The following is a 27,982-nucleotide window of genomic DNA, read 5'->3' on the forward strand; positions in this document are numbered from 1 at the left end:
AAAATTAATCACATTTATTATTCATCTGCCTCACACACTGTTGCACTGAATGACAAAGTCATACTGATATTTTTACCAATAAATAACAATATAAACACCAGAGAAAACATTAAACAAGTTTAGACTGATGCACACAAAATGCTGTAAGAAATGAGCAGGTCAGGCAGAATCAAAAGAAATTAAAATGATCCAGGTCGAGACCCTTCATTGAACTGGAAAGGAAGGAGGAGTAAAGCAGAAGTACTTCTGTATTAAGAACAAGTTCTGCAACTGCCTCTCTCTGCCAGGTCATCCACTGAGTGGCTGATCACTCTGAAGAATAGGTGTGTTAACCACTGCCTTGCAAAGGTGGGGAATTTGCCAGAAACACCAGATGATAATGTTCGAAGGTAGGCCGATGCATCTCTGTTCTACAGCTCTGTCTAGGAAGGCTCCATGTCAGGTGGAGAAGTGCCAAACAAAAGACACATTGGACCTTGGTGCAATCCAAAGATTATTCTCACTGCAGCCAAGCAGCAGGGGACTGAGCCATAGTTGTAGTCACACCATCTACAGGGTAGAGTTGCGGAGGAGCTGTGAGTTTGTTCTCATGTTCTGCTCAGTCTGAATCACTCTGCAGATTCAGGAAGTTGCAGACTCCCTCAGGAAGTAAAATAGAAGCAATTGTTCAGTCACTCTCCTTCAGTCTGGACTAGGAGGCCGTTCTGCGCTGTTTGTTGGTTCGTCCTGAAAAGTTAGAGAATGCACAAAATGGGTAAAACTGTCTTGCTCCAGAAAATGTGAGTTAAAGTTTCAAAATTATGGCTTAAATTAACTTTATAAAGTTTGTTCTAAAGTGAAGGCATCTGGAAAAACTACCATAATATTGCAAACATCTCAGCACATTTACTCCCATCATTTACCAGCTATGTCTTTAATGTGACTCCAGTCCTCACCAATACCTTTGAATACAGTCTCCCCACTGAAGGCATCTGGCAAACTGGTCAGTATGACAAATGGCACTGCTGCTTCAACAAGGAAGCTCATTATCAGGCTTCTTTTCCTTTTCCCACTCTGTCACCTATCATGTCATTCCCTTTTCTCCATTCCTTCATCTATTCCGAGGAGGAGGCCTTCCTTTCCAGAACATTAGAGACATCCTCCTCTCCAAAGAATGAGGTTTCCCTTCCTCCACTACTGATGCTGCTCTCACCCGCATCTCCTCCAGTTCCTAGGTATCTGCCCTCACCCCACCTTCCCACTGCCTTCACAGGGATAAACTTCCTCATGCTCATCTACCTCCCATGAGCCTCCACATCCAGTGCATCATTCTCAACAACTTTTAAATCTTTATTGGGATCCTACCACCAAACACATCTTTACCTCCCCCTTCCTACTCTCCACTTTCGACAAGGGTTGCTTCCTCCATGATATCCTTGCCCATTCATCCCTCCCCACTAATCCCCCCCCCCCGCGGCACTTAACTCTGGAAGAGGAATCAGTGCAGTGCTGCACCTACCCATTTACCTCCTCTGTCACCTCCATTCAGGGCCGCTAACTGTCCTTTCAGGTGAGGCAACATTTCCCCTGTAAACCTATTTACTGTATCCAGTCTATTCGATGCAGCCTCCTGTACATTGGTGACATAGGTTGGGCACTTTGTCGAGCACCTTCGCTCCATCGGCAACAAGCAGGATTTCCTGGTGGACAACCACCTTCATCACAATCCCCATTCCCATTCCGACATGGCAGTCTGTGGTCTCCTCTACCTCATCTCATGATGAGGCCACTCATGAGAACCTCTCATATTCCAGCTGGGTAACCTCCAACTCAGTTACATGAACATCGGTTTCTCTAACCCAGTAATTTTCCCCCTCCCCTATCCCTCTTCCTCCATTCCCCACTGTGACTTCATTCTTACCCCTCTTCTCAACTGCCTGTCACCTCCCATGGTGTCCCCCTCCTTCCCTTTCTCCCATGGTCCACTTTCCTCTCCTGTCAGGTCCCTTCTCCAGCCCGTCGCCTTTTCCACCTATCGCCTCCTGGCTTCTCACTTCATCCCAACTTCCCCACCCAGCGGGCTTTACCCATCCCCTTCTAGCTTGTACTCCTCCCCCTCCCCCATCTTCTTATTCTGGCTTTCCTCTCCAATCCTGACAAAGAGTCCTGACCTCAAACGTCTACTGTTTATTCCTTTCACGGGCGCTGCCTGACCGGCTGAGTTCCTCCAGCACTTTGTGTGTGTTACTCAGCTCCAGGTTATTGGGTCAAAAAACAATGGATATCAAATCATGGCTTCACATTGTAGAAATGAAGAAAGCACCACAACCAATCTTTTGGCTAATAATTCCTACATCATATTCATATTAATACATCCTCCTGCTGGACATCAGTGGAGAGTGAACAACAGTGAGACCAGGAGTATTATTGGAAATATTTGCCCTCTTGTTCACTGTTCACAAGCTGGTGCTGAAACAGAACCATGATTTGGTCAGTTTGTCAGTAAGATGGGAAAGGGAAGGCTGCTGCTGTACAATAATGAATAGTTTATGAAGCTCTGTACTAGAAAACACTGTGGCTCTAATGAAGAACAGATTTACTGTATAAGGACAGGACTCCAGTGGCTAACATGTCTGTCCAGAAGAGAACGTGTCCAAAGAAAGGAAGCTTGCGCATTATTCACAAACAAGAGAAAATCTGCAGATGCTGGAAATCTGAGCCACACACCCAAAATGCTGAAGGAACTCAGCAGGCCAGGCAACATCTATGGAAAAAGTACAGTCAACATTTCAGGCTGAAAACCGGGGAGTGCTTTTTCCCATAGATGCTGACTGGCCTGCAGAGTTCTTCCAGCATTTTGTGTGTGTTGGCCATTATTCCATGTTTTTAAGTAGTGAGCAGAACATGGGGAAAAGCTGAATAACTTTCACATTTCATGTAATATGATTTGAATCAGCATTAACAATCAGCATAAACAGCATTTTAGTATGCACCAGCATGTAGTTGTAACTACTAGGCAGTGACGCACTAGCTTAGCAGAAACAAAGCATTCTGTGAGATATAGAACATGAAGTAGCTACTGTACATGAGTCAGTAAAGTTACCAGGAATGCAGGTAAGCTACTAGTGTTTAGAGCTAGAGAAATGGAATTCCACAGTAGAAAGGTTCCTGCTAAACATAAATGGAACCTTGATCTCTGCACTTCACAGAAAACATTACAGGATCGGAGGGAGTAATCAAATGCAAATAACAAGGAAAACTGAAAACACCAGCGCTGAAGAGACTCAGAAATCTGGGAAAATGTTTTCAAACATGACAGTGTCCGGAAAAATGGGGCAAAGGACAAGAATGTAATTATCACCGATGGCAACTACCAAATCAGAATATTGCTCTTTGGCCCACTAGTCCCTGCCCAAACTGCATTCTGCCTTGTTTCATCAACCCACACCTGGACTACAGCCCTCCTTTCTATCTATGTACTTACCCAAACTTGTTTTAAATGTTGAAATTGAACTAACATCCCCCTCTTACGCTGGCAATTCATTCCACATTCTCACCATCCTCTGAGTGAAGAATTTCCCCAAAGTTCCCCTAAACATTTCATCTTTCACCCTTAACCTACTGTCAGTGGAACATCAATGGAGAGGTCTGCTTGCATTTACACTATCTATACCCCCTCCCCCAGAAAGTTGTACATGTCTATCAATTCTCCCCTCATTCTCCTACACTCTAGGTAGTAAAGTCCTAACCTGTTCAGCCCTTCCCTATAACTGTGGTCGTCAAGTCCCAGCAATATCCTTGTAAATGTTCTTTGTACTCTTCTAATCTCAATGATATCTGTCCTGTAGGTAGGTGACCAGAACTGCATACTGTACAATACTCCAAATTAGGCTTCACCAATGTCTCATATAATTTCAACATAATATCCCAACTCCTGTATGAAAGTCAGTGTGCCAAAAACTCTCTTTATGACCATATCTACCTGGGGAACCACTCCCTAGGAGTTATGAATCTGTATTCTCAGCATCCTCTGTTCTAACTACACTCCTCAGTGCCCTACCACTCACTGTGTAAGACCTATCCTGATTGGTCCTACCAAAGTGCAACACCTCACACTTGCAAGCATTGAATTCCATCTGCCCTTTTACAGCCTGTTTTTCCCAGCCGGGCCAAGTCCCACCAAAAGCTTTGCTAGCCTTCGTCACTATCCAGTATGCACCCAATCCTGGAGTCATCCACAAAGTTGCTGATCCAGTTTACCATATAATCATCCAGATTGCTGATATAGATGACATACAACAATGACCCACACTGATCTCTGTACACACCATTAGTCACAGGCCTCCCGTCAGAGAGGCAACCATCTACTATCGCTCGCTAGCTTCTTTCACAAAGCCAAGGTCAAATCTAGGTTACGACCTTATTCTGAAAGCCGAGTGACTGAACCTTCTGGACCAACCTCCCATGGTGGACCTTGTCAAGGGCTTTGCTGAAGTCTTTTGCTAAAGAACAACATCCACTGCCTTTTCTGCATCAACTTTCCTGGTAATCTCCTCAAAAATCTCTGTAAGATTGGAGTTTGGATGAAATGTTGATCGTACCCTGGCTTTCAATTGGTCAGCACAGCGTTGAGGGCCGAAGGGCCTGTAACGTGCTGTAGATTTCTATGTTCTAGGTTCAATGACATCCTTAAGAGGCTTGATGCATTACAAGAGTGATTTGGGTTAGAGGTCATAAAATCATACAGATAGACGTGAACAAGTTAGGTCTCTATTCATTGGAGCGTAGAAGGTTGAGGGGGGATTTGATCGAGGTATTTAAAATTTTGAGAGAGATAGATAGAGTTGACGTGAATAGGCTGTTTCCATTGAGAGTAGGGGAGATTCAAACGAGAGGACATGATTTGAGAGTTAGGGGGCAGAAGTTTAAGGGAAACACGAGGGGGTATTTCTTTACTCAGAGAGTGATAGCTGTGTGGAATGAGCTTCCTGTAGAAGTAGTAGAGGCCAGTTCAGTTGTGTCATTTAAGGTAAAATTGGATAGGTATATGGACAGGAAAGGAGTGGAGGGTTATGGGCTAAGTGCGGGTAGGTGGGACTAGGTGAGATTAAGAGTTCGGCACGGACTAGGAGGGCCGAGATGGCCTGTTTCCGTGCTGTGATTGTTATATGGTTATGTGGTTATAGACACATGTAAAGGAGTGTGATCCTGTACAGAATAAACACAACTTTCTATCCACCTGTTCACTGGAGCTGAGCATCTGCCAGCAGGTATCCTGGAGGTACTGGCTCCCAAAGCCCGTGATCCGCTTGATCTGAAGGTCACAGACCCCCGCAACCTTTGCAGTAAAATCAAGTGTAAATGCCAGCTTGACAAACTCGGGATTCTCCTGTAGTCCCTTGTTCTTCACCTCTTTTTTGACATATTGGTCTGCAAGTTCCTTGAAGGCATCGTAGCTGAGGTTTGTGAAGAAAGTGGAAAGCTGGGAATCTCCTTGAAGCTGCAAAGTACGAGTAGGATTAATTCAGCTTTTGTTAGCAATAACCGCCACCAGTGATCGACACAACAAAACCAATTACTACACCACAAAAAGTTACTACATCACATCCATATTAACACATCATACTCATGGATTCAGTGGACAAATGCATTGCAATGAGGAGGGGTGAACTCTTTCAAACATCTGCCCTTGTGGCCTTGTCCATTCATAAACTGCATCGTTCAGTAGGTCAGATTCAGACAGCAGTCGTAAAGGAACAGAAGGGGATGGGGTTAAAGACTTATCGTTTGAGGGGGAAGAACTGGAGGCGGGTGGAAATGGGAGAAAGGTGAGGTCAGACAAAGAGAAGTGGGAAGAAGATCCAAAGGAGAGTTATAATTCCAGAATTGTTGAACTCTACGAACTTTGAAGTCTGAAAGAAAGGGAAAATGTAAACAATCGTCACACCAAACAGGATAAAGTGGAACAGTGGGGCAAGGCAGGTTTGAATGGTTTAGAGAGCAATCAGAAGCTGGTACATTCTGATGAAGAGTCTTCGACCTGAAACATTAGTTTGTTATCCGTTCCACTGCTGAGTGTTTTCAGCACTTCCTGACTTTATGTCCAAATAGGCTTCACTGATGAGCAGTGCACACCAAGCACAGTGTCTCAGTGGTAAGTGCAATTCCTGTTTCGTTCAAAGTGCTAGGCTTTCCCATGACCATCTTTCCTCCCCACCGTAAAACAGACTCATAGGAAGTAGCAGCAGAGTGTTAAAATGGTAAGAGAGTGTGGATGTGGGATTCCTGACCTGCATCTCGTGAATTTTCATTGCATCAATACAAACACAGCCAAGAAAGTCTGCTGCTGATTCTCATTACCCATCCACCCCCACGCACACACTTACCCAATCAGGACTCAGAACGGGACTTGCGAGAGGCACTGAGATTTACACAGAGTGGATTGTACTTCCCGTCCGATCCATCACCAAAAATCATTTGGTAATGTCATGCCAGTGGGTCTGCCTGAGTTCTCATTGTCAGAGCTCTGAGACTGGGTAAGCAACAGGTGATGGGAGAACAAACATGAGGAAATCTGCAGATGCTGGAAATTCAAGCAACACACAAAAAGCTGGTGGAACACAGCAGGCCAGGCAGCATCTATAGGGAGAAGCACTGTCGACGTTTTGGGCCAAGACCCTTCGTCAGGACTAACTAAAAGGAAAGATAGCAAGAGATTTGGAAGTCGTGGGGGAGGGGGAAATGCGAAATGATAGGAGAAGACTGGAGGAGGTGGGATGAAGCTAAGAGCTGGAAAGGTGATTGGCGAAAGTGATACAGAGCTGGAGAAGGGAAAGGATCATGGGACGAGAGGCCTCAGGAGAAAGAAAGGAGGTGGGGGGAGCACCAGAGGGAGATGGAGAACAGGCAAACAACTAAATATGTCAGGGATGGGGTAAGAAGGGGAGGAGGGGCATTAACGGAAGTTAGAGAAGTCAATGTTCATGCCATCAGGTTGGAGGCTACCCAACCGGTATATAAGGTGTTGTTCCTCCAACCTGAGTGTGGATTCATTTTGACAATAGAGGAGGCCATGCATAGACATATCAGAATGGGAATGGGACATGGAATTAAAATTTTAATAGATGCTGCCTGGCCTGCTGTGTTCCACCAGCATTTTGTGTGTGTTGTTAGGTGATGGGAGAAGTTCCTTTTATACTTATCGATCTCATAACCCTGGTACATTTACCCATGACAACTCTGGTAGCAGTCACCACCCTATCCTTTGAGGGACAAAGTTGTATTGTGGAGTATTCTGTATAATTCTGTTCACCACATGACAGGCAGATGCCTCTTTTAATGATTGCGAAGGATGATCCCGATGATCAGAGGCTTTTTGAAACAATTGAAAGAAAATGAAAACTAAGGGTTCGACACTCTGGCATGACCATATTACAATTCACTCTCCCCCTCCTTAATTGTTTCCCATGTCAGAATTCCTTCTACAACTTTGTGGACATTTAAACAGATATTGTGTATCTGTTGTACAAAGGTTGAGACTTCTACATTGCTCTGTCTTTGAGATCTGTCATTAAATGATTCATAGTCTTTGTCCTTGAACACTACTCAGATCCAGACAGAGTGTTGGGATGGCCTCCTGAATCAGTCACCAGCTCAGAAACCTGAGATAAAGTTCCTCAAGATGGAATTATACTACTCCCGACGTCTACAACACGGCCTTTACAAAGTTCAGGCTAACACTACTCCCGACGTCTACAACACGGCCTTTACAATACACTCTAACCCTCTGATCATCCTGATAAACCTCTTCTGCACCTTCTGCAGAGTCTGCACAACCTGCTTGTAATGTGGCACACAATACTGCAACTGTGGCCTAACCATTTGCAGTCGTAATGTGACCTGCCAGCCTTTATACTCAATGCCCCAGCTGGTAAAGGCGAATGTATTGTACGCCACCTTTCTAATTGAAAGCCCTTGGGGAGTCAGGACATGGGTCAATTGTCACAGATTACTCAGGTTTCACCTGCTTTTATAATTGATTCATTCACCATGTGCCATGTTGTATTACGTGGGCAATCTTGGTCTTTCCATGAGCATGATTGTTCAAGGAATATTTTCCTACAGAAGTGGTTTACCACTGCCTTTTTCTGGGAAGTGTTTTTACAAGACGGGTCCTCAGTCTCCAGGATGTAGTGTGGTGGTCACTTGCTGCTTGTTCTTTCTTCCAGCAAATAAAAGCCGATATCTCGCCTCACGTCTCCGAGAGTTATTGATGGTGCATCACAGACACAATAATCAGAATAGCATAAAACATCAAGACTAGTGTTCACCTCAGCCTGAGATTGCACAAATTTGGATTGTACTCTCTGGAGTAACACACACAAAATGCTGAAGGAACTCAGCAGATCAGGGAGTATCTATTGGAGGGAAATAAACAGTTGATATCTCAGGCCCAGAGACTTCATCCTGATAAAGAGCTTCAAGTCTAAGAGTTGACTGTTTACTGTATTTCCCTACATTGCTGTTTCCTGACCTGCTGAATTCTTCCAGCATTTTGTGTGTGTTGCTGTAGATTTCCACCATCTTTTGTCTTTTGTCTTTTATTCTCTGGAGCACCGGAGGCTGAAGGGGGACCTGACAGAAGAGTGTCAAATTAGGAGAGGCATTTCCAAAGTATCATTGTAAGATACTCAAGGGCATAGTGAGAGTGGAAAAACTTGAAGATGATGCACGGAGCAAGTTTCTTTTTAAAAACAAAGAACGGTAGAAGCTTGGAATGTACCGTCAGGGAGGTGACGAGAGCAGGTAGTGTTGTCTATTTAACATTTCAGTAACATCTGAGTAATCGTATATATATACAATTTGATTAAGCATATTGTTTGATTAAATAGTTAATTATGGGCTATATGTTTAAATACATGAATTGCCTATGCCATCTCACTACCATGTGATACGTGCGCCTCGCTTAGAAGAAACATGGTTAGACTCACATGTCTTCTTTGAATTAGCTTAATGTTTTGAAGTTACAAAACATAACAGATACGATAGTGAAACTTAAGAGGTGTATAGGCAGGCACATTGCATTTCTATGTTTTATTGACTACCCTGTTGTACACACTATTTATTATAATTACTATAAATTGCACATTGCATATTTAGAAGGAGATGTAACGTAAAGATTTTTACTCCTCGTGTATATGAAGGATGTAATTAATAAAGCCAATTCAATAAACAAATGTGATAGAGGGGTATGCACCGTGTGTAGGGAAATTGGATTAGTTTCAGTGGTTAGCACAGACATCATGCATCAAAGTTCTATGCCCTATGGATCTTTTTCCTGCAGCACTTGAAACTTCCTGGGTTCACTGGGAATTTTATTAGCTGCCTATACAGGGTAACATCAGAATCACTGATGTGATAGTGAATCACTATCACTGACCTATGTTATGAAATCAGCGCGGCAGTACTATGTTTTACAGCACCAGCGACCAGTGGGTTCATTTCCCACCACTGTCTGTAAGGAGTTTGTAATGTCCTTCCAGTGACTGAGTGGCTTTCCTCCGGGTGCTCCAGCTTCCTCCCACCATCCAAAGACGTACTAGTTGGTGGGTTAGTTAGTCATTGTAAACTGTCCCATTATTATGCTAGGGGTTAAATCAGGGGTTGCTGAACAGTGGGGCTCAAAGGGACAGAAAAACTTATTCCATGCTATATCTTAATTAATTAATCGACCAATCAATTAATAAATAGACAGATAGATAAATAGATAGCTAGATGGATAGATAGATAGATAGATAGATAGATAGATAGATAGATAGATAGATAAATAGAAGGATAAATAGATAAATAGATGGATAGATAGATTAAATAGATTACTAAATAAATAAACAAACAAGCAAATAATTGTGTTGTTTGTGGAAGCAGTAAATACATCTTACCTTTGAGTCAACATGATCACCAACATTTTGGAGTATTTCAATAATTTTCCAAATGTTATCATCTGCTGTAGAGAAAATAAGATGGAACATTGTCAGTACCTATTACGCTAGTTCAGAAGCTGAGATCTCTCTGATCCTGATCTGTGTTGTATTCAATTTGTATCCCAGAGCATCTAGTGACAAGTACAAATCTTCAAGATCTTGGGGGACTTTCATTCTTTTCTATCCAGTGGGGAATTTTGGAATGTTAGTCTATCATATTAGTTTCACAATTCCCTGGACCAATATGGCTTACAATCTGACAAGCATAACAGCAGAAGACACGATTAGTATAAGGAATTTTAAAACATATGGAATTGACATTGAAGCCCTGCTGTCTGCGCTGCCATTCTATAAGATCATGGGTACTCATTGCAACAGTTCGCTGCATTCAACTCACATCCTTCAATGCCTTTAATATCTAAAAATCTGATGAAGATTCTTGCCCAAAATGTCAACTGTAGATGCTGCCTGATGTGCTGAATCCCTCCAGCATTTTGTGTCTGGTGCTCTGGATTTCCAGCATCTGCAGAGCCTCGAGTTTATCTAAAATCCTATCTTTTTTTGTATATACTGAGCAACAGACCCTAGAATGTGAAACACTGTAATGCAATAGCATTTACAATCAATGAAGTAATGATTATAATTGAAGAAATGTGCGGCATATTTGCTTGACCCAATAAATTAAACTGTCAAATTCGTTAGACTGGCAGGTTGTGATTAGTGAGGTACAACAGGGAACAATTCCTGGATCCCAGCTATTCACACACTGTTTGCTTACGGGAATAAAGTAGATGGGATTTTATATGGAAAAGCATGTAAAGAGATTTCACGAGGAGACTGACAAGCAGAGTGGGTGGCCAGGTAAATAGCTGAAGGAATATGGGGGGAGGGGGTAAAATGGCGAGCACTGGGTCGAGTTGGAGTTCAAAAGGACCTTGAATACAAGTCAGTAAAGTCCATCTTGGAGGCTCACCAAGCAATTCGGGGGCTGGGTGGTGTAAGTAGTATATTGGCCTTCATTATGAGAAGATTGATTAGAGCTGCTTTACAGGGCATTAGTGAGAGGGAACCTGCAGCTATACGGAAGACCAGGTGCCAGTCAGATAACCTCTTCCTCAATGTCAACAAGATAGTTATCAACTTCAGAGAACTCTCACCACTCACACCCCCATTTACATCAGCAGCACCGCAGTGGAAATTGTGAGCAGACAGTGCACATCACTCACCACCTCTCCTGGCCCCAGAACACGTGCTACTCAGCCAAGAAAACTCACCAACACCTCTACTTTCTGAGGAGGCTGAAGGGAGCTGGACTATGCACGTCCATACTGACGACCTTCCACAGAGAGCATCCTAACGAGATGCATCACTGCTCAGTACGGAAACTGCACTGCGGCGGACTGAAAGCCTCTACAACGGGCAGTCAAAACTGCTAACCCATCACCAGCGTCAACCTAGCTGCCATCAAGGACATATATACAGGTGTCAGAAAAATATCATGAAGGATCTCACTGACCATAGTAATGGACTGTTTGCCCCACTCCCATCAGGGAGGGGGGCCACATAACACCCACAAAATGACCACCACGCTCAAAAGCACACCCCAAGCAGTAAGGCTGCTCAACACCTTCACCCAGGAACCCACCCCATCACACTCCCACCATCACTACTTTATCATTTCCTCACACAAAATGCTGGTGGAACACAGCAGGCCAGGCAGCATCGATAGGGAGAAGTGCTGTCGATGTTTCGGGCCGAGACCCTACGTCAGGACTAACCGAAAGGAAAGATAGTAAGAGATTTGAAAGTAGTGGGAGGAGGGGTAAATGCGAAATGATAGGAGAAGACCGGAGGGGGTGGGATGAAGCTAAGAGCTGGAAAGGTGATTGGTGAAAGTGATACAGAGCTGGAGAAGGGAAAGGATCATGGGACGGGAGGCCTCAGGAGAAAGAAAGGAGGGGGTGAGAGCCCCAGAGGGAGATGGAGAACAGGCAAACAACTAAATATGTCAGGGATGGGGTAAGGAGGGGCATTAACGGAAGTTAGAGAAATCAATGTTCATGCCATCAGGTTGGAGGCTACCCAGCCGGTATATAAGGTGTTGTTCCTCCAACCTGAGTTTGGATTCATTCTGACAATAAAGGAGGCCATGGATAGACATATCAGAATGGGAATGGGACGTGGAATTAAAATGTGTGGCCACTGGGAGATCCTGCTTTCTCTGGCGGACAGAGCATAGGTGTTCAGCGAAACGGTCTCCCAGTCTGCGTCGGGTCTCACCAATATATAAAAGGCCACACCAGGAGCACCGGATGCAGTATACCACACCAGCCGACTCACAGGTGAAGTGTCGCCTCACCTGGAAAGACTGTCTGGGGCCCTGAATGGTGGTGAGGGAGGAAGTGTAAGGGCAGGTGTAGCACTTGTTACGTTTACAAGGATAAGTGCCATTTCCCCCTCCCCCCACTACTTCCAAATCTCTTACTATCTTTCCTTCCAGTTAGTCCTGATGAAGGGTCTCGGCCCGAAACGTTGACAGCGTTTCTCCCTGTAGATGCTGCCTGGCCTGCTGTGTTCCATCAGCATTTTGTGTGTGTTGTTTGAATTTCCAGCATCTGCAGATTTCCTCGTGTTTTATCATTTCCTGTCAGTCACCTTCCCTATAGACACCATTGTATAAGAACATAAGAAATAGGAGCAGGAGTAGGCCATCCGGCCCATCGAGCCTGCCCCACCATTCAATAAGATCATGGCTGATCTGTCCGTAAACTCAGCTCCATCTACCTGCCTTTTCCCCATAACCCTTAATTCCCTTACTATGTAAAAATCTATCTAACTGTAACTTAAATATATTTAATGAAGAAGCCTCAGCTGCTTCCCTGGGCAGAGAATTCCACAGATTCACCACTCTCTGGGAAAAACAGTTTCTCCTCATCTCCGTCCTAAATCTTCTCCCCTGAATCTTGAGGCAGTGTCCCCTAGTTCTAGTCTCACCTACCAATGGAAACAACTTTTCTACTTCTATCTCATCTATCCCTTTCAAAATTTTGTACGTTTCTATAAGATCCCCTCTCATCCTTCTGAATTCCAGAGAGTACAGTCCCAGGCGACTCAATCTTTGTTCATAGGTTAACCCCTTCGTCCCTGGAATCAGCCTAGTGATAGTGTTACTTTATGGACTGTGTATGTAATCAGTCTAAGTACATCAGCAATCCTATGTATTGATATTTATTGTGATTTTAGTTATTGTGCTCTTGATCTTATTGTGTATTTTTGTGCTTCATTGGATCCGGAGTGATGATTATTTGTTCCCCTTTCACTTCTGTCCGGGAAATGACATTAAACAATCTTAAACATTGAATCTGAAATCTTATATAAGAAATTACGGAGGGAGTGCAGCAAGGATTTAGTAGACTGGTTCCAGGGATAGTGGATTTGCCATGTGGGGGAAGATTGAGTAGACTAGAACTGTATTCTCTAGAGATTAGAAGAATAAAAGGAGATCTTGTTGAAGCTCATTATTGCAGAGCTCCTGATGCTGGATGCGAGGAGGGTGTTTCCCTTGACTACGGAGTCTAGTACAAGAGGGCACAGTTTAAGACTGTGAAGTACACCTTTTAGGAGTGAGATGAGGAGAAGTTTCTTCACTCGGAAGGTGGTGAGCTTTTGGAATTCACTACCCTGGGATTGGTGGAAGCTCAGTCATTATGCTCATGTAAAACAGGGAAGTGGTGGATCATCTATAATCCTGATGAATTTTGGAGCAGATTCAAAGGGTAGGATGCTCTACTCCCATGTACGGTTCTTGGAACATGGATCGCAGAGCTGTATAGCACAGCAACAGGCCTTTCAGCCACAAGTGTGTGCTGAATGCGATGCCAATTGAATTAAACCCCTTATGCTTGCACATGATCCACATACCCCCATTCCTGCATAGTCATGTACCTATTTTAAATTCCAGTCTCATACCTGCTTCCACCATTACTCCTGGCAGCCTCTTCTCCGCACCTACTTGTGTTAAAAAAAGCTTACTCCACCTTCCCTAGCATTCCCTCTGATATTTGACATCTCTACCCTGCAAAAGAATTGCATGTAATATTCCACTCTAACCTCAAGATGGCGTTATTGAACAGCGACATGTGGTGGGTGGCTGACAAAACTTCTAAATATACCTCTTCTGAATTACTTTCTCTGCGATCTGCCGCCTGTAATTTCCCCTTAATCAACAATACTGTTGAGCCATCTTCACCATCAATCAATCTAGCAATTTCACAATCTTCTCAAGAACTTGGCAGAATTAACTCTTAAGTATGCAGGTATGGCATCTGTAAGTGGATGAAAGTTCAACATCAGGGTCAGAAGAAGGGGAAGAAAAGATGACTCCAAGCCGGAATGAAGCATAGAGGAATGAAAGTTCCTTTATTTGGCCTCTTGCTAGCAAAGTGCCATCACTGGAAGCCAAGATTGAGGACCTCAGATCAAAATTGCTGTATCAGAGGGAATTGAGAAATTACTGCATTCTGATTTTCACAGAGACATGGCTCATTCTGGACACACTGGATACGTCCATAAAACCTAAAGTCTTATTGATACACAGGATGGACCAGCCTGCTTATCCAGAGAAGGCAAAAGGTTGGGGTGTGCGTTTCATGATAAATTCTTTGGGTACTGGGATGTAGTGGTCTTGTTGCACTCTTGTTCCCTCAACCTGCAACATCAGATGTTCAAGCGCCAACTGTTCTGCTCACCAAGAGGGTTCTTCTCCATGACACTGACCACAGTTTGCATACTGCCAAAAGCCAACATTCATCAAGCAGTATTCAATGCTGACATCACTAAACAGGAAACAGCCCAACCCGACACATTTCAAATCATTGTCCAGGACTTTATTTAGGCTTGTTTCAATAAATCTCTGCCCAAATATCATGAACATACAACGTAGCACCAGGGGTCCCAACACACTTGACCAATGCTATCCTATGATGATGAATGTCAGTCTTTCCATCACACTCAACCACTACTATACAGCCATCGGGGATGTCTACCTTTCCTTGGCTAGACCACATTTTTGGTAAATCTGATCATCTGACTTTCCTCCTACCTCCAGAGACAGAAGCTAAAGAGCAAGGCTCCAGAGGTAAGGACATCAAAAAGGTGTGAGTACGGGATTGCTTTGAGTCATTGGATTGTGCTGTGTTCAAGGACTAATCGTCAGAGGATCTGAATGAATAGACCACAGTTGTCACAGACTTTTTAAAAACAGTCATAGACAAGTGTGACCCCATGAAATCCTCAGAGACTCCCCAACCAGAAGCCCTGAATAAACCATGAGATCTGCCACCCTCCAAGGGCCAAATCAGTGGCATTCAGGTCTGGCAACCAAGTAAGATGCAAGAGGTCCAGGTACAATCTCAGAAAAGTTTGCAAAGATTTGGCATGACATCCAAAACTTTGACAAACTTTTATAGACATGTGGAGCAAGTATACTGGCTGATTGCATCACTGGCTGGTATGCTCTTGAGTAGAAAATCCTACAAAAAGTAGTGAATATAGCTTGGTCCATCACAGGTAAAATCCTCCCCACTACTGAGCACATCTACATGAAGTGTTGTCACAAGAAGCAGCTTCCATCATCAAGGACCCCCCTTCCCCCACCACCTAAGCCATGCTCTCTTGTCACTGCTGCCATCGGGACGAAGTACAGGAGGCTCAGGACTCACACCACCAGGATCAGCAACAGTTATTACCTCTCAACCAGCAGTCTCCTGAACCAGAAGGGATAACTTCACTCGCCACATGACTGAACAGTTCCCAGAGCCTGTGAACTCATTTTCAAGGAAACTTCATCTCACGTTCTCGATATAAATTGTTTATTTATTTATATTTGCACAGTATCTCTCCTGTGGAGAGCAGACTTTCATTGTTTCTATTTTGTTTCTTGGAATTGCTGTGAATGCTCACAACGAAACAAATCTCTTTGTACTTTGAACTTTGGTAAGTGTCGGGCACTTCCTTATTGAGCAATGCCAATTATACGTTTACCTTTATCTACATCTGGAAGGCAGTCATTGCTCAAGTTCAACACATTGTTTGTGAGTCAGCAGCTCTGACATTGCAATACACCCCAACGTGTATGGGACATGACTTTAACTGTTGTTTTAGAGAACACTTAAGCATGATGCATAACCAGCAGCCATTTCACATGACGGTTAGTAATAAACAGATTACTATTAGGCCTGCTGCCTGTGGTTGCAGGACTCGTGTTCGCTGCTGAACAGGAACAACTTTATATGAGGAAAAAAAGAGAGGTCAGGGATGTGGCTACAGACTGGGCCATAAGCTTTATACTATCAATAGAAGCCTTGTATCCTTGCTCACAGCTAGTATCTCCCAAGCAGCCAAGCCCTGCTTCAGTGAGTGCTCAGCCTTCATGGACAGTCGCTCCCGCTAATCCAGCTCAGCAGAAGGGCCGTCAGGGAAGCGCTGATTGCTTCAGTTGGACAACCCACCAGCCGTCGACATACACAATGGCCAATGATCATTGATGTCACTGCGGACACTGAAAGTGAAGCTGCCTTGGCTGAAGTGCCAAGAATGGGCCAAAGCTATGAAGGCTTAGCTCTGGCACCAAGGAACCCCTTCAGAGAAGGGAGGCAATTGGAATAAGAGCAATGTATAATTTTAGCCCAAAAGATTTTTGTCTGAGCTAAATTTACGTGGGGTGTGTCATTAGGACTTTCTCATTTAAAAACAACCAAATGTTTCCTCTGAGTCTGGTGCGCCCACTTTCATCACCCAAGCTTTGCCCAGAACTTCCACCTGCATCACCACTTTAAACTGAAAGAAGCCTCATGGGGTATCGACAGATACCTACTCCCACTGACGAATTCAAGGCTTTGCATCAAAATGGAAAGATGATCCTTTCACATCTCATATTTAAGTGCAGCATGTCACTTAAAACAGAGGTTTAGTTGGAATTGTTTTGAAACAAGATTGAAGAGAAGTAAGAAGACAAGCAAGTTTGAAGCCATTGACATAATGAAAACCACATCACAGCAACCTTTGGTTATATAACACCACAAAAAAAAGCAAACATATAAAGGTGATTCAAAACAGAATGGCCAAACAACATTTTATACTGAGCCTCTTACTTGGACAAATGTCGAACAGCTTGAAGGGATAAGTTTCCAAGGGGATATTGAAAGGACAGGCAGATGGTTAGAGAGGAGGAACTCCAGAGCTTAGTGCCATAGCAACTGAAAGGAGAGACGCTAATGTTGGAGCAATTGAAATTGAGGTTGAGTAAATGACCACAACTGAAAGAGCTATAATATTTCATGGGTGATTTCAGAGGAGTTTCGCAACTGAACAAACAGTGTTTGGTGACAATCAATCTTCTTAAGCATTATTGCAGATACTTTTGGTGACAAAAACAGTTATTGAATTTGAGAGCCTACCACAATCATTTGTCTTAAAGTTTAGTGACTAATACTTTCTGGTGCAACTGAACTAGAAGTCTATTATAAATAACCCGTTTATAAAGCAGCTGGGTATAATACTCCACACAGAGAAAGACTTTACCCATCATTGAGCAGTTCTGAAGGGCGATGGTTAAATATGGCCTTTAGTCTATCAGGCATGTGTTGATGATTGCCACAATGTCACACACTCACCTGATTTCAAGCACTGCGTTTCTTCTGCTGCCGTTACACTTCTTTCTTTATCTTCACATCCTTCACCAGACTCTGGCATCTGCACAATCCGCTCGACTTCCTCAGAGACCTGCTCATACAGGTACGCAGAGTCTCGTTCTGAAACGCATAGAGGTTACACGTTCAGCTCATTAACCTTGTATGAGCCTTGCATTCCTTGTCACTGAAACTGCTTGGAGATGCACGTTAGTTGCAACAGGAGAGCTTAGTTCTGAAACCTGTGATTATTTTGGATTGAATGCCATTAGTATGAGAACATCTTGTATCTCCTAAGAGAAAAATAGAAATGTATTATCGTTATTGGAAAATAGTGCATAATTTAGTCTAGCTACAAAGTCTAATAAAATGCCTGAATTTAAACTAACTGGGAGAAATGGCACACGACCACAGACTGGGTAGGCAGATACCTGTAACTGAAAGATAAGGCTAGACTATCAATCCAGTAATTGCCAGTGACTGGTTTGATAAAATCAATTTTTTTATATCAGAAGGATAGACATCAAAGAGTGATCACTTCCACTGCAGTCCCACTATGGCGGGTGCACCTGGCCAATCTGTAGACACGGTTCTCTTGTTGATGAAAACTATCAGGGGTTGACCTCCTTCACCATAAACCCAAGAACATCACGAAGGAACAGGAGACAAAGGAATAGGAGGAACTTAAAAAAACTCAACGTCCACAACGAACGAAGCCATAGTGCGAACAACTATATGACTGGACTTCTAGAGCAGATTTGGGGATTGTTCTAACATTAATTAAAGAAGTGCATCCTCAATGTGACAAATGCTGAATTGTATGTAGATTTGCTGGACTACAGATAGCTGCATGACCACGGTCTTGGTTTTTCTTGCAGTGTGAACTGCCTGAATAACTATCACCCGAGTGCACTCACAATTACTGTGATGAAAAGCTTTAAGAGGATGGTCATGGCTAGAATGAACTCCTGCCTCAGCAAGGACCTGGACCCACTGCAATTTGTCTATCACCACAATGAGTCAATGGCAGATGTAATCTCAATGGCTCTTCACACGGCCTACGTCAGGATGCTATTCATGCACTATAGCTCAACGTTTAACAGCATCATTTCCACAACCTTGGTTGATATGCTTCAGAATCTGGGCCTCTGTACCTCCCTCTGCAATTGGATCCTTGACTTCCTAACTGGAAGACCACAATCTATGCGGATTGGTGATAATATCTCCTCCTCACTGACAATCAACACTGGTGCACCTCAGGAGTGTGTGCTTAGCCCACTGCTCTACTCTCTGTACATACATGACTGTGTGGCTAGGCATAGCTCAAATATCATCTATAAATTTACAGATGATACAACTATTGGGTGGAATCTCAGATGGAGTTGAGAGGGTGTACAGGAGCGAGAAATACCAGCTAGTTGAGTGGTGTCGCAGCAACAGCTTTGCACTCAACATCATTAAGACCAAAGAGCTGATTGTGGACTTCAGGAAAGGTAAGACCAGGGAATGCAAACCAATTCTCATAGAGGGATCAGAAGTGGAGAAAGAGTGAGCAATTTCAAGTTCTTGGGTGTCAAGATCTCTGAGAATCTAATCTGATCCCAACATATTGATGCAATATTAAGAAGGCAAGACAGTGGCTATGGTTCATTAGGAGTTTGATGAGATTTGCTTTGTCACCTAAAACACTCAAAAACTTCTACAGATGTACCGTGGAGAGCATTCTGACAGGCTGTATCACTGTCTGATATGGGGGTGGGTGCAACCACACAGGACCAAAAGAAGCTACAGAAAGTTGTAAAATTATTCATCTCCATCTTGGATACTACCCTCTGTAGTACCCAAGACATCTTCAAGGAGTGGTGTCTCAGAAAGGTGACATCCATTATTAAGGACCATCATCACCTAAGGTATGCCCTCTTCACATTGTTACCATCGGGAAGGAGGTACAGAAGCCTGAACGCACACACTCAGTGATTCAGGAACAGCTTCTTCCTTTCTGCCATCTGATTCCTAAATGGGCATTGAACCTTACTTACTTTCTTAATATATATTATTTCTGTTTTTGCACTATTTTTAATCTATTTAGTATGTATATATATATTTACTGTAATTGATTTACTGTTTTTTCTATATTATCATGTTCTAGCTGCTGCTAAGTTAACAAGTTTCACGACACATGCTGGTGATAATAAACCTGACTCTGATTCTAATGAATGCAGGTTATCAAATTGTATGATTCATCTGCCACCAAATGTTTGGTCTACTTGCAAACTGAGTGATATTACTGATGTAAAGAGGGTATTGAGTACAGACATGATCTTTCCTATCCTGTATGTCAATCGGCACACAATCGGATAGAACCAACACCAGCTACGACAGCTGTAGGAAAGATCAAGATCCACTACAAGAATGAGTCCAAAGTCCCAGCAGTTTCAATGATATGGAAAGAAAAGGTACTAGAGCTGTCCAACATGGCATAGATGGTTGGATGAAAACTTCCATAAAAGTAGGCTTATAATGCCTTGATATACACATTGAATGACCTACACATTTATTTAATATGTTAAAATGATTTGCAGTTGAGAGAAGGTGTTTTCTATGTTGAGGAATTCAGAAGCAAAGGGACATACATAATTGTAAATGATTATCAAAATACACTACAATGGTGGAAATAAGAAGAAAACAAAATGCTGGAAACATCCAATGGGGTCAGGGAGCATCCATTGAAAAATACACAGTTAATGCTTGAAGGTGAAGTTCCTTCATCAGAACTGGGAAAAGAGAGAAAAGAAGTTGGAATGGACAGGACAAAGGCAAATATCTCTGGTAAGGAAAGGTCAGGCAGGTTCTGAGTTCCTTGATTATGGAAGAGGAAGGATTAGAATGACTAGGTGAACTATCAAAACTAAAATATAAGGGACATCTAGGCCTTTGTTTACCAGCTTAGAAGAATGAAGGGGAATTTCATTTCAAGTTATAAACCTTCTACAGGACTGTACAGACTGCACGTGGGAGGAAGTTTTCCTACTGACCGAGGCATGTGAAATTCAGTTTCATAGTCCTAGATTATGAGGAGGGATTTTCCAAGGTTCAAGCTTCAGGATTGTTTGATGTCATTTCCAGTACACAAGCGTAAAGGCAAACAAAATCGTTGTTACTCCGGATTCGAGATTGCCGCTGCAGAAGTTTTTGGGAGGGGGTATTACTTTCAGAGGGGCTTGATGTATTTGAGTAGAAACAGAAGCATTAATGATATAGTGAGATGAGTATTTGAGAAAGCAAGAACCAGAAGTTCTGGAAATAGTCATCATGTCAAGTGGCATCTATGAAGAAAAAAACATTGATTTCAGATCAATGAACCTTTCTCCCAGCTTTTATTTTGAAAAGTCTTTGACCTTAAACTTTAACCCTGTGTCTCTCTAGGCAAACGTTGCCTGGTCCATTGTATATTTCTAGTGGGTTTTCTTTTCAGTTCAGATTTTCAGAATCTGTAGTTTTAAAATTAACGTTCATAGGGACATATTAACCCCAGGGCCTTAAGGGGTTCTGGTGAAACTCTTCAAAAGCAGGTAAATTTCAATTCCTCATCATACTTCTGTAACAACATGTTGCTTTGTTGCAGACCTGTCCATGAACCCATGAACAACACCTTGTTATTTCTCTTTTGCACTAATTATTTGTTTTTGTAACTTACAGTAAACTTCCTGCTGTTGCTGCAAAACAACATTCTCATGACATTCGGTACCATGCAAAGGTTTTGGTCATCAAGCTGATAGCAAGTTTATAAATCTGGTGTGAGCAAAGGATGCTGTGTTGGGAACGGCGAGGGTGGATGCCATGGGAGGGTGTGGGACAGGTGGCAGAGAAGGAGTACCGGGGTGGGAGGAGGGTGCAGGCGCAGACACACCCAGCCCTGAGACACCAGACATGGTCATTTGATTCCAAGAAGTTGGTTTTTTGATCACTGCAGAATGTCTCTCTGGTGCTTCCCGCTCCCTCCCCATTCCCTTCCCTTTTCCCCAACCATGATTCCCCTCTCCTTGTCCCCTTCTCATTTTAATCCACAATAGAGACCCATATCAGAATCAGATTTATCATCACTCACATATGTCATGAAATGTGTTATTCTTTATGGCAGCAGTACAGTGCAATACATAAAATTATTACAGTACTGTACAAAAGTCTTTGGCAAGGGTGCCCAACCACAAACTGTTCTAGCTGCTACCATCCATGAAACGGTACCGCAGCATAAACACCAGGACCAACAGGCTCAAGGACAGTTTTTTCCATCAGGCCATCAGACTGCTTAATTCATGCTGACACAACTATATTTCTATGTTATATTTGACTGTCCTGTTGTACATAGTGTACTGTTTATTATAACTTACTATAAATTGCACATTGCACATTTAGATGGAGATGTAAAGATTTTTACTCCTCATGTATATGAAGGATGTAAGTAATAAATTCCATTCAATCCAATTCACCCTCGTTATATATATAGTTCGAGTGCCTAAGAATTTTTATATATGTCCAGTAAATAATGCTAAGACATTTGCTGAGTACTGTATGTCAATGATAAAAATCTGTTTCTGATTCTCTCAACTGGCATGCTGAAATGCCCTACCTGATATATTTTCTTTTGGCCTGCATCCGCTGTTGAGATCCAGCAGGCTGGGTCGAGCACCCTTACTCTTACTGGCTCCCAGAGCAGCCAACCCCATGTCTTTAGCTTCAGAATTATTTCTCTTTAAAGAGAGAACTCTCCGAAGGCTATTTCTCTTCTTGAGCTTGTGAATGATGGGCAGCTCTCCAGGTGGCTCCTGGGTCCTAACAAGGTGCTGTTGTCCATTGTGTACTGAAGGATTTTCAGCCTGGGAAGGGCCAGGATCTTTCAATCTTTTACGCCCCTCACCTTTCTTCTCATCACTTTTCCATTTCCACAGGAAACTCACAAATTTTCCAAAGAAGGTTTGAGACTTTTTCCCTTTTCTCCCATCCTTGCTCCGGCACTTACTGGGCTGCTTCTCCTCGTTTGACTCAACGTTTGAAGAGCTGGTGCTGGAAGGCATCACCTTATCTTTATGCTTTCGGCTCACTGTTTCATTTTGCATTTTTTCTTGACCCCTGCAATGTTTCCATGGAACAGCTCCCTCTTTGCACTTGATGTTTTTCGGTGAGACATTTCCTGGAAGCGAGCTCCACTTCACAATCTTGTTGTTGGCTCCACCTTCCCTTAGACTTAAACTGCGTCTGACGTAGGCCTCGACCACCCTTCTGGGCTGGAGTTTGCTGAAGTTCAGGTTCACCACATTTTCTGTGCAACCAAGGTGGCTGGTGACATGAGCTTCAGGTAGAGACTGCATTGCTTTAGTTTCAGAAATTTGCTGTAAAACAAAAGGAACAACATGTTCATTCATTAATTGATTCAAACATTCCGTCATGGAAGTTGAAGTGCACTTGGCTTATCTGCCCTCTGCACAAATCTCATTCCTCTCTCCATATGCATTCATTTTTAAATTCCCTTTTTACTCCAAATCTATGTCCTTATTTTAAATATCTTATGTATTCTGGTGCCAGCATATTTGCACAATATCTGCCCTGACCATCAACCACCATTTACACTGATCTTGTTCCAGTTTTCACAATTCCATTATCCTCATCAACTCCCCCAGATTCTATCACCCGGGGGAATTGTCTGTGGATGATTAATCTATCAACTCACTCACCTTTAGCAGAAACCCATATGATCAAAGGGAGGAAGTGCAAGTAGCACCCATGGTCAGGATGGAACCCAGGCGTCAGTGAGCCATTATGATGCCCTGATACGGAGCCACCCATTAACTCCATGTTGTAAAAACTCTACTTTTAATTTATCTCTTTGTTTCCATTAAGCTGCTTTTCCAGATTTGTATAAGGCTTCTTTAATATATTCTGAAGAATAATCAAATAAGACAGTTGCGCTGAATTACTAAAAGAGAATCGGCCCTGATAATGTAAGGAACTGTGAGGGTCTGTGTAGAACTGCCAGCTTTTCCATCCTGCAGTTCTTTGGGTTATATATGTGAAGCTCCGAATGCACTGCTGTTATGTGTCTCAGATTGTATTTCAAACCTGGATTCTTTGTGCACCCAGTGAATCAATTCAGATTGTACATGATAACCCACAACCAAACAGCAACAAATCACTCAATGCAGTAAGGCAAATCTTGGAGGGGGAAGTCAAGAATTTAAGTTGGAAAAAGGTTGAAGGCACAATCACTGAAGAAGATAGAATAGTGAACATAGAACATAGAAAACCTACAGCACAATACCAGGCCCCCACAAAGCTGCACCACACACGTGCCACCTTAGAACTACCTAGGCTTTACCCATAGCTCTCTCTTTTTCTAAGCTCCATGTACCTATCCAGGAGTCTCTTAAAAGACCCTATCGTATCCACCTCCACCACCGTCGCCGGCAGCCCATTCCACGCACTCACCACTCTCTACATAGAAAACTTCCCCCTGACGTCTCCTCTGTACCTACTTCCAAGCACCTTAAAACTACGCCCTCTCGTGCTGGCCATTTCAACCCTGGGAAAAATGTGCTTTTCTTCAATTAGAACATAGAACATCAAACAGGCCCTTCTGCTCATAATATTGTGCTGAACTAATTAAACTAGGAATTATAGCCCGAGCTGAACTAATATCTTCTGCCTATAGAATGTCCATATCGCTCCATTCTCTGCACATTCATGTGCCCATTCAAGAACTACTTAGACAAATCTATTGTAATGGTTTCCTTGACTGCCCCTGGAAGCACATTCCTGAGCCCATCCCTAACAGAACAAAAAACTTGCCCCACTTACTATCTTTCTCACCTTAAATACATACCATCTTGTGTTCGAAGCTCCAAGAGCAGTCATAGCCGAAGGGTGGTAGTGGGGACGAGCTCCCACTGCTAAACAAATGCTCTTCATGGCGTGAGTCTCAAACAGCCTCTGACAACCAAGTCCAACTCCCGGCCTTCATATGTGACATAGTTCTTATGCCCGGCAGAGCTGTTCTCACTGACAGGAGAAGGGGCAAAGGCGGGCCTTAAAACCTGTTGCTCTGGGCAGATGGGGCTCGTTAACCCCGGATGGTTGTTCATCTAGGAGAGGGAAAACTCCGATTTCAAACCTCCGTTGCCTTGCAGCTATACCTGCTCACGGGAAAGGCTTTGGGAGTAAACCCCGAGGAAATATCCGGAGACGCAGTCCCGAAGGCAGATCACTGCTGTACCCAACACCGGCACAGCAACTCCTGCGATGTTGCTGGCACCAAACGGTATCGACTTTCGTCGTTCCTTCGGACCTGTCATCAGCCTGGGGAGGGGGGTCCCACTGCATGGGCAACAGATGGATCTCCGTATCAGCTCTGCCCTGGAGAGGCCACTCCCAGTGACTCACAGAGGCGCAGTACCCATGGTCAACCACCACCGACGGAGGCTACACAATAGAAACCATGGAAGCAGAGAACTGTTATGGCAAAGAAGGAGGCTGTTCAGCCCATCAAGACCATGTTAGCTATGAGGAGAGAGAGAGAGATTGCCTTCAACCTCGCTCTGGCAACTCCTGTAACATCACTGGTGCCAACTTGTATTGGCCCTTGCCCTTCACCGTGGTGAGGGGAGACTTGCTGCTTGGGCAACTGCCGGTCTCCCATCCTGGCGAGAAGCCTGCAGGATGGTGCGAGAGCCGATGGCTGACCCCATTCTGCCGATTTGAGCGACGAGAGCGACTGAAGCATCGTGGCGAGTGCAGAAGTGGAGATCGTTTTGGTTTCCCATGCTCCGCAGTCTCTCAGAGGATTCCGGGCGGACTGCAGGAATGGGCGCAAGCCGATGTTTGGCGATTAAAGCTTCTACTATTCGCCGACTAAAGCAACGAGAGCGACTGAAGCATCAGAGTGAGTGCCAAGGGTGGGCACCGTACCGGCTGCCTGTCTTTTGATACCGAAGAGAGGGAGAGCCGGCTGCTGCGGAGAGTGTTGTCCAGGTGTCTTTCTGCATTTTTGCATGTGGACTTGGATGAAAAGAATCTCTTTTTTCAGTCTTATAGTTTTTATATTCTGTGTTTATTCGCCCCATCTTCTCAGTTTTTTTCAGAGGGAGGTGGGGTTTGGGGTTGCTGGTCCTTTACTTTTTTATTTTGTGGCTACTGGAGAATTGAAGAATTTCTGAGTTCTATACTCTGATTATAAACTGTACCTCTGATTATGTGAGATATCTGAGAACTGGTATTTTTAATTAGGAGAGCAATCCAACGGACAAGTTAAACCTGGCATAAATTAAACTCATGGAATCTCCTCCACCACAATCCCTGGATATATCCGGTCCCACGCAAAGTGACAAGCCAATGGTATGCAGGTGGGAATAGGCCTTGGTGGAATCAGCATGTCACCAGACCTTTATAGAAACTACGTAAAGAAATACCCACCTGATTACCGCCTGTTCTCCTTCAGACAATGAGCCAGTATCCTCTGGTGATAACAAGAGTACAGAGTGTAACCAGAATGGGGAATTTCAGTGTTATCACCAAGGTCAGCTCACAATCAGCTCCTGAAGAGCTCTGATTACAGCACCATCCTCAGGAGTGGTCACCTCCTCAGGTCCTATAATTACACCTGAATTTTTACGTTGGTTAAAGTCAAGTTCAAATCACCTTGAGATTCATTTTCTTGCAAGCATTTCCAGGAAGTAAAGAAATAAAAGAGAATTTATGAATTTATACATGAAGAAAGATGGAAAAACACCCAATGTACAAAAGAAGACAAATTATGTAATTTTAAAAAAAGTATTGCTGAGAACATAACTTGTTGAACATGAAAGTGAATCCACAAGTTATGGAATCAGTACAGAGTTGTGGTGAGTGAAGTTACTCACACCAGTTCAGGAGCCTGATGGTTTTAGGGTAATAACTGTTCCTGATCCTGATTATTGCTAATCCTGGACACCCTTCTGAGGAACCTGCTACACCAAGGTGGGACCTAGTGGTAACTGTAAAGTGGGAGAAATGGTGGAACATGAGTTTTCATGTTTGGGTTGAAGACAGTCTTGCTGCTTGTGATACTCCATGGATTTTCAGTTTTGTGCCAGCTACTGCAATCCAGCTACTTCATTCAGACTGTGCACAGAGCACACTGGAAGGCCACCCACCTTCAGAGTGATGGAGCAACACCTTATACTCTATCTGGGTAGACTCCAGTCTGATGGCATGAATATCGATTTCTCATTCTGGTACAAAAAATCCATGCCTTCCCCTATTCTTCTATTCCCCACTGCAACCTCTTATCTTTTCTGAGCTGCCTATCAACACCCTTTGCGTCCCCCCCCCCCTTCCCTTTCTCCTATGGTCCACTGTCCTCTCTTACCAGGTTCCTTCCTCGCTAGTCCTTTACCTTTCCCACCTACCCGGCTTCACCTAACATTTTCTAGCTATCCTCCTTCCCTTTTTTATTCTGCCATCTTCCCCCTTACTTTCCAGTCTTGAAGAAGTGTCTCGCTCTGGAATGTTGACTGTTTATTCATTTCCATAGATGCTGGCTGGCTGTCTGAGTTCCTTCAGCATTTTGTGTGTGTTGCTTTGGATTTCCAGCACCTGCAGAATCTCTCTTGTTTATGATTACACAATGTTCTGTTCTGTTTGCAATTGTTCAGTTAATGAAGCAGCCCAGGTGAATCCCAATCATAATAATACAATGGTCACAAATTTAAGCCAAAGCCGGGTATCCTACAGCAAGCTGCTGACCTCCAGATGCCTCAAGCCCTTCCTTCTCAAACATGAATAAAGATATTCACCACTGTCTGGACTGTGAGGATCCATCAGCAACAAAAGATTTAACACCATCCAGAAGAAAGCAACTCACATCATCCACCACCATAAACAGTACAACTACTACTACTGCTTTGCAGTTACTCACCTGAGCTGGGAAGCAAAACCACAACCTCTACATCTACTAAGAGATAGCATGAAGTTGAGAGGTTGAATGGTTCTCTTTCTGTTTCATTGTCTATAAATTAAGTTAGAGAAAGAGGAAGGCTTCAAGCACGGGGGCACACCATCACCTTCCTGTTCCCCTCTAAGCAATTCACCATTTGCTTTGCAAGTTTATCACCAGTCCTTCAAAGCCACTAGGTCTGAAACCTTGAATTCCTGTCCAATAACTATACTACCAACAATGCCCAAATACTGAAGAATTTTCAAAATAAGGAATTAGATCCTTATTGCCTACCTGAATCAGTGTAGGAGACAGACTTCTTTCCTTGACCGTAGAAAGACGGGTTTCAATATGCCTGAGCACTTTCCATT

At 43.5% G+C, this 27,982-nt stretch overlaps 1 protein-coding gene across 1 annotated transcript; it reads right to left on the reverse strand.

The window, feature by feature from the left end:
* LOC132395066 (uncharacterized) lies at positions 1-27,961 on the reverse strand. The gene is made up of 6 exons (XM_059971381.1): positions 27,906-27,961; positions 22,278-23,037; positions 17,633-17,770; positions 9,918-9,982; positions 5,219-5,479; positions 1-726 (listed from the first exon to the last, which is right to left on the reverse strand). Exons 2-6 carry the CDS (start codon positions 23,014-23,016, stop codon positions 682-684), a joined length of 1,248 nt encoding a protein of 415 aa, XP_059827364.1. The 5' UTR covers positions 23,017-23,037; positions 27,906-27,961; the 3' UTR covers positions 1-681.
* Between the last annotated feature and the right edge of the window lie 21 nt (positions 27,962-27,982).

Source organism: Hypanus sabinus, chromosome 6 (genome assembly GCF_030144855.1).
Source record: "Hypanus sabinus isolate sHypSab1 chromosome 6, sHypSab1.hap1, whole genome shotgun sequence".
Classification (NCBI taxonomy): domain Eukaryota; kingdom Metazoa; phylum Chordata; class Chondrichthyes; order Myliobatiformes; family Dasyatidae; genus Hypanus; species Hypanus sabinus.